The following is a 7,288-nucleotide window of genomic DNA, read 5'->3' as shown; positions in this document are numbered from 1 at the left end:
CTCATATCAAAATAATGCAGTATGTTTAATACAGTAGAAGGCTTATAAACTCCCAGTCAGTGATTATAGATTTGGCAGCGTATGGTTAACGTTTTTTCTTCTAATCATCCGAGAATATCTTAAGAAACAAATTAGAAATATATGTCTGTCAAAACGTCACTGATACATATATATGTGTTTCAGTGACTTAATTTGTATTTTAATTGATTATTTTCATACACATGATTGTTGACGTCATAAAGAAGCCTACAATTTAAAACCTTAAAATTAAGATATTAATTAAATATATAACTAAATAGATAAAGTAAACAAGCAATTAGATAATAGATAAATAAATATGAATCTACATTATGATACTTGTAGTCAAACTTGTAGATCTGAACTTAATAGGTATAACAACTCCTAATCTTTTCTGTTGAAATTCAGTTTACAGTATCTCTCAATAGTAATAGAAAATAGCAGAGTTGTTCTCCATACTTAGGGTGGAATTGATTCGTCACTCGTCCATACATCTCAGATTGCTAACTAATTACCATGCATTTGTAGACAAAATATTGATGCAGATGGACATACATATATCACTCTACTATTTCAACTACAGTGTAAGTTCCGCATATTTGTTATACTGATGACGGTAACGCACCTAAACCGATGAATTTCATTTAAAATGTAATATATCTATATTCAATTTCATTTCTTGAGTTTATATCTACATATGTTGATGTTAATTCCCTTCTCCTGTGCTATTCTTCTTCAACAACATAAAGACTGTTAAAAGTGAGGAAGAATCATGCTTGTCGGTTTTACTCCTTGTAAATACAGTACACTTGGAAATGTGATTATAACTGAAAAGATATTCAACTCGCATTTGTTTCCTTTGAGAAAGACGGATAGATAGCTTTACTTCTAGCGTCACAATCGCTACTTTATTATTGTGACACGGATTTAAAAGTTGAAAAGTGCGAAATACATCTGATACCGTCCCCGCCCATCAACACCCCTTCACCTACACACTTTTCGCCACGCCTTTTCTTTCTGTTCCTTTCTGTGCTTTGTTTGTCATCCTTGATGTCTTCTTGCCACTGATCCTCTTGTGACCCTGTCTGTTGAGAGGATGTTTAACTCATAAAAGCGAACATTATTTATGAATTATAAATAAGCATATCTGCTCGAAGTCTTTATGTTATTTCGTATATCACATTTGCATTTCTTATTTGCGATCAAGTATCGTATTATTTGTCATTGTCCAAGGCCCGTGGAGTAATGTCACATACTCTATTGACGTCTGTTTGACATCGACCGATATATATCGGCGATGTTATTAAAGTGTCTGGCCCCTTTTACTTTTAATCGGAGCGGGAAACTCCTGTTTCTTATTTCCTCTATATTTCTAACTTGCGGGTATCCCAGAAGCGAATATAAGTGACTGCATGCTTTATTTGTTTCTTTTAGGACATTATGGTCGATAATGTTCCTCCAACCCCATGCAATGTTCTGGGAATTTCGCGTTTTCTTATTAATACGGAGTTGTTCATCTGCATTGAAGTTATACCCCGCAAATGTATAAATATATTTAAATGTTTCGAATGGATCCGTCACCATATCCTCGTAAAACACAGTGTAAAATCGTCCGGGATAAACCCTTTTCAATTTTACTGATTCAAGAAAATCATCTGCCATTTTATTACATAACGCTATAGCGCCACCTGGGACAGGGGTCCAGTCATATTTGTTCCTTGAGTTCATTATAGCTCTTGGATCTCTCAGGAGATGGATTATATTCAGGTTCGAAAACTTATTCAAAAGTTGTGAAGCTAAGCTGACACTTACTCTTGGTATTTTGCTAACTATTGAATCATAATGTGAACATAATTTCAGATACTTCATTAAGCAAGTTCTGTTACATCTAGAAGAGGAAATATTCCAGTTTCGATCGTTGACTTTTCCAGCTGCACCAGATAATCGGACCTGCCACCATTGCACTGTATGATTGTAATGATCGTAATCACAGTTGAATATTGCCTGTACGGTCCTTATAGCTTGGTCGCTGGTCTGATTGTTCTTCCTGTGAAAAAGTAAAAACATTTAATAATAATGATAATTTTGGATTCCTTTTTCCATTTAAATACGATTCCAAATTTAAAAAAGGAAGAATAATAAACGTTAAATCAAAATATAATTGCTGAACTTAATGCCACCAGTCATGTGACCTGTTGGTCTTCAGAATTTGCCGGTTAATAATATTTGTACTTATATTTATTGCAGCTATTTGATTCTATAATACAGCATATATGTAATAAAACCAAAGTGAGTGATATCACTGTGTTAAATTATAAGGGATGTATGCATTGTATATGTTCTACAATTTCAACAGAACATTTTTATGTAGAATGCTTGATTCAATCTAGATACCTATATGTACCACATACCTAAGAACTACCAATTGACTTACCAACAATTGCCCGTCTTCATGCTGCATTGGTACCCAGGCTTGAAGTATCCAAATCGTGCCATGTAGTGAAGTGGTTCATACAAATAGAAACTAGTATTTCTGGTTCCTAGAATATCTCCCAGAAGTGATGTTCCACCTCCCAGATAGCCTATAAGTAGTATGTGATGATTCTTCTTTACCTGTTTCCTTAGCCTTTCCACATGACTTGTAGTCCTCAAAGGATAACTAAGAAACCTGTGAATAATATAGAATAGAAGTTCTCATAACACAACCAGTAGAAGGTTTAATGTGACGCGTCGATGACTACACGGTCACCTTCGTCTCATAACACAATCAGTAGAAGATTAGAGTGTGACGTTTCGATGACTACACGATCACCTTCATCTTATAACACAACCAGTAGAAGATAAGAGTGTGACGTTTCGATGACTACACGATCACCTTCATCTTATAACACAACCAGTAGAAGATAAGAGTGTGACGTTTCGATGACTACAAGGTCACCTTCATCTTATAACACAACCAGTAGAAGATTAGAGTGTGACGTTTCGATGACTACACGGTCACCTTCATCTTATGACACAACCAGTAGAAGATTAGAGTGTGACGTTTCGATGACTACACGTCATTTTCATCTCATAACACAACCAGTATAAGATTAAAATGTGACGTTTCGATGACTACACGTCATTTTCATCTCATAACACAACCAGTAGAAGATTAGAATGTGACGTTTCGATGGCTACACGGTCACCTTATAGTTCTTATAAAACAACCAGTAAAAGATAAGAATGTGACGTTTAGATGACTACACGGTCACATTATAGTTCTGATAACACAACCAGTAGAAGATTAGAATGTGATGTTTCGATGACTTCACTGTCAACTTTATATTATAACACAACCAGTAGAAGGTTTAATGCGACGTTTCGATCACCTTCATCAGACAAATGACTAGCTCTGACGTACTTAGTGCACGAGATGCAAATAATAGGTGTCTCATAGAACCAAACCATAATAGAATTTAATCGTACTTTGCATCGATATTTATCAGAAGTTTTGTGATTGGCTGCGTCATCAGAAACAGATAGACACGATTTTCAAAGGCATTCTCATAAATATCTCAAAGTGCGTAAGTCTAATGAGCGACCTAGATATACTATATTGTCTGTAGAGGACATCGATTCACACATGGTGGGAAAAATTAGAAAATAAAGAGAAAATATTGTTAGTAATGTCGGAATATTGACGAGGGTGAGTTTGTTCTGTAATAAACCAAGTTTGCGTTTCCCCAAAATACTAAAGATTATTTTGAATAACGCCAAGTACATGTGTATATGTTCACATTCCTCTAACCCTGATTTAGACATGCATGCCAATATTCTTATCAATTAGTGCAGGTCTTTTGTATAGCACTTCATTGTCTTTATATCTTTGGATTTAAGTTCGATTCAGCAGAGCGCGACGTAACTATTAAAACAATGAGGAGACACATCTGTTTGTTCCATCTTTTATGTAATATATAATTTGTAAATGCATATACCTAAATAAGTAAAATCTGATCAATAAACATCAATGGACCACCAGTTCGTCCTTCATATTGCGACAACACCAAGGGGTGATATCGGTAATGTTAAAATCATCAGACAGAGCAACAACACCAAGGGGTGATATCGGTAATGTTAAAATCATCAGACAGACAACAACACCAACAGGTGATATCGGTAATGTTAAAATCATCAGACAGACAACAACACCAACAGGTGATATCGGTAATGTTAAAATCATCAGACAGACAACAACACCAACAGGTGATATCGGTAATGTTAAAATCATCAGACAGACAACAACACCAAGGGGTGATATCGGTAATGTTAAAATCATCAGACAGACAACAACACCAAGGGGTGATATCGGTAATGTTAAAATCATCAGACAGACAACAACACCAACGGGTGATATCGGTAATGTTAAAATCATCAGACAGACAACAACACCAACAGGTGATATCGGTAATGTTAAAATCATCAGACAGACAACAACACCAAGGGGTGATATCGGTAATGTTAAAATCATCAGACAGACAACAACACCAACAGGTGATATCGGTAATGTTAAAATCATCAGACAGACAACAACACCAACAGGTGATATCGGTAATGTTAAAATCATCAGACAGACAACAACACCAAGGGGTGATATCGGTAATGTTAAAATCATCAGACAGACAACAACACCAACAGGTGATATCGGTAATGTTAAAATCATCAGACAGACAACAACACCAACAGGTGATATCGGTAATGTTAAAATCATCAGACAGACAACAACACCAAGGGGTGATATCGGTAATGTTAAAATCATCAGACAGACAACAACACCAACAGGTGATATCGGTAATGTTAAAATCATCAGACAGAGCAACACCAACAGGTGATATCGGTAATGTTAAAATCATCAGACAGACAACAACACCAAGGGGTGATATCGGTAATGTTAAAATCATCAGACAGACAACAACACCAACAGGTGATATCGGTAATGTTAAAATCATCAGACAGACAACAACACCAAGGGGTGATATCGGTAATGTTAAAATCATCAGACAGACAACAACACCAACAGGTGATATCGGTAATGTTAAAATCATCAGACAGACAACAACACCAAGGGGTGATATCGGTAATGTTAAAATCATCAGACAGACAACAACACCAACAGGTGATATCGGTAATGTTAAAATCATCAGACAGACAACAACACACCATCAGACAGGGTGATATCGGTAATGTTAAAATCTTCAGACAGACAACAACACCAAGGGGTGATATCGGTAATGTTAAAATCATCAGACAGACAACAACACCAAGGGGTGATATCGGTAATGTTAAAATCATCAGACAGACAACAACACCAAGGGGTGATATCGGTAATGTTAAAATCATCAGACAGACAACAACACCAACAGGTGATATCGGTAATCATCGGGTGAATGTTAAAATCATCAGACAGACAACAACACCAACAGGTGATATCGGTAATGTTAAAATCATCAGACAGACAACAACACCAACAGGTGATATCGGTAATGTTAAAATCATCAGACAGACAACAACACCAACAGGTGATATCGGTAATGTTAAAATCATCAGACAGACAACAACACCAACAGGTGATATCGGTAATGTTAAAATCATCAGACAGACAACAACACCAACAGGTGATATCGGTAATGTTAAAATCATCAGACAGACAACAACACCAACAGGTGATATCGGTAATGTTAAAATCATCAGACAGACAACAACACCAACAGGTGATATCGGTAATGTTAAAATCATCAGACAGACAACGACACCAACAGGTGATATCGGTAATGTTAAAATCATCAGACAGACAACAACACCAACAGGTGATATCGGTAATGTTAAAATCATCAGACAGACAACAACACCAACAGGTGATATCGGTAATGTTAAAATCATCAGACAGACAACAACACCAACAGGTGATATCGGTAATGTTAAAATCATCAGACAGACAACAACACCAACAGGTGATATCGGTAATGTTAAAATCATCAGACAGACAACAACACCAACAGGTGATATCGGTAATGTTAAAATCATCAGACAGACAACAACACCAACAGGTGATATCGGTAATGTTAAAATCATCAGACAGACAACAACACCAACAGGTGATATCGGTAATGTTAAAATCATCAGACAGACAACAACACCAACAGGTGATATCGGTAATGTTAAAATCATCAGACAGACAACAACACCAACAGGTGATATCGGTAATGTTAAAATCATCAGACAGACAACAACACCAACAGGTGATATCGGTAATGTTAAAATCATCAGACAGACAACAACACCAACAGGTGATATCGGTAATGTTAAAATCATCAGACAGACAACAACACCAACAGGAGACAGACAACAACACCAACAGGTGATATCGGTAATGTTAAAATCATCAGACAGACAACAACACCAACAGGTGATATCGGTAATGTTAAAATCATTAGACAGACAACAACACCAACAGGTGATATCGGTAATGTTAAAAGCACTAATCAGAATGAAAGCGATGTGTGCTGTGATTCGGGCGTATTGTTAGTGATGTGTTGTTGACTTTCTAATGCTTATTTCATACATACCGATCCATTCCTTTCCCCAAGAATTCTATTTTGCCGCTATCCTTTTGATTTGAAAAATAAACGTGAAAGCACAGTGACATCGTTATAACAAGTATGAAGCTCAGTAGATACGTTCTTCTCAACATTGTGTTACAATTAAATCACTACGTTAGTCCAAAACTGTGTGTCCGCTACCATAAGCATCAAAAACAACAGATAATCTTGTATTGGCAAGCATTGTGAAAGGACAGCCGCATCTATTGGTTTACAAGTGACCATCGTGTATGGTTTAAATACATATGTATCGAGGTGAGTTCCATTGAATTGATTGTCTGATTACAATAACAAAAGCTTTGTTCTAATCAGCTGATAGAGTTGTAATTTAGATCTGTTTATGTAAAGTTACATTATCAGCGGTTCTTCGTATTATACATTTACGATCAACATGAGCGAGCATTGACAATCAAGGATACACTTAAGTGATCGCTGACCTTTCCAGTGTTGACCATGTGGGACTGGGATCATATAGCAAACAGGTCGTCATACGGTAGGTAGCGATCGTGATTATTCATTGTGCATCACAACAATATACTGGCGATGTTGATGGTAGGTTCACAGATTTCTAACGCCATTTCTCTTACTTATCTCACCAAACATAAACGTGGGTTGTAATATTAGATCAGTAT

General features: G+C 36.3%; 1 protein-coding gene across 1 annotated transcript; it reads right to left on the bottom strand.

Moving 5' to 3' along the window:
* Positions 1 to 929: 929 nt before the first annotated feature.
* On the bottom strand, positions 930 to 6,703 carry LOC132543170 (carbohydrate sulfotransferase 4-like). Its single transcript, XM_060206639.1, has 4 exons — positions 6,624 to 6,703; positions 2,453 to 2,686; positions 1,345 to 2,065; positions 930 to 1,103 (listed from the first exon to the last, which is right to left on the bottom strand). Exons 1-4 carry the CDS (start codon positions 6,701 to 6,703, stop codon positions 930 to 932), a joined length of 1,209 nt encoding a protein of 402 aa, XP_060062622.1.
* Between the last annotated feature and the right edge of the window lie 585 nt (positions 6,704 to 7,288).

The sequence above is a fragment of the Ylistrum balloti genome, unplaced genomic scaffold (genome assembly GCF_031769215.1).
Source record: "Ylistrum balloti isolate Yb309-2 unplaced genomic scaffold, AGI_CSIRO_Ybal_v1 Utg369742, whole genome shotgun sequence".
Lineage (NCBI taxonomy): Eukaryota > Metazoa > Mollusca > Bivalvia > Pectinida > Pectinidae > Ylistrum > Ylistrum balloti.
The sequence above is the reverse complement of the archived record's forward strand: the minus strand, read 5'-3'. Positions and strand labels throughout refer to the sequence as shown.

What these genes read in the sequence shown, in the direction of transcription:
- LOC132543170 (XM_060206639.1), bottom strand. Translation starts at nt 6,703, where the DNA reads ATGTCACTGTGCTTTCACGTTTATTTTTCAAATCAAAAGGATAGCGGC. An exon ending in TTGGGGAAAGGAATGGATCG is followed by an intron (nt 2,687 to 6,623) that starts GTATGTATGAAA and finishes TATTATTCACAG; the next exon opens with GTTTCTTAGTTATCCTTTGA. An exon ending in GTTTCCCGCTCCGATTAAAA is followed by an intron (nt 1,104 to 1,344) that starts GTAAAAGGGGCC and finishes TCCTCTCAACAG; the next exon opens with ACAGGGTCACAAGAGGATCA.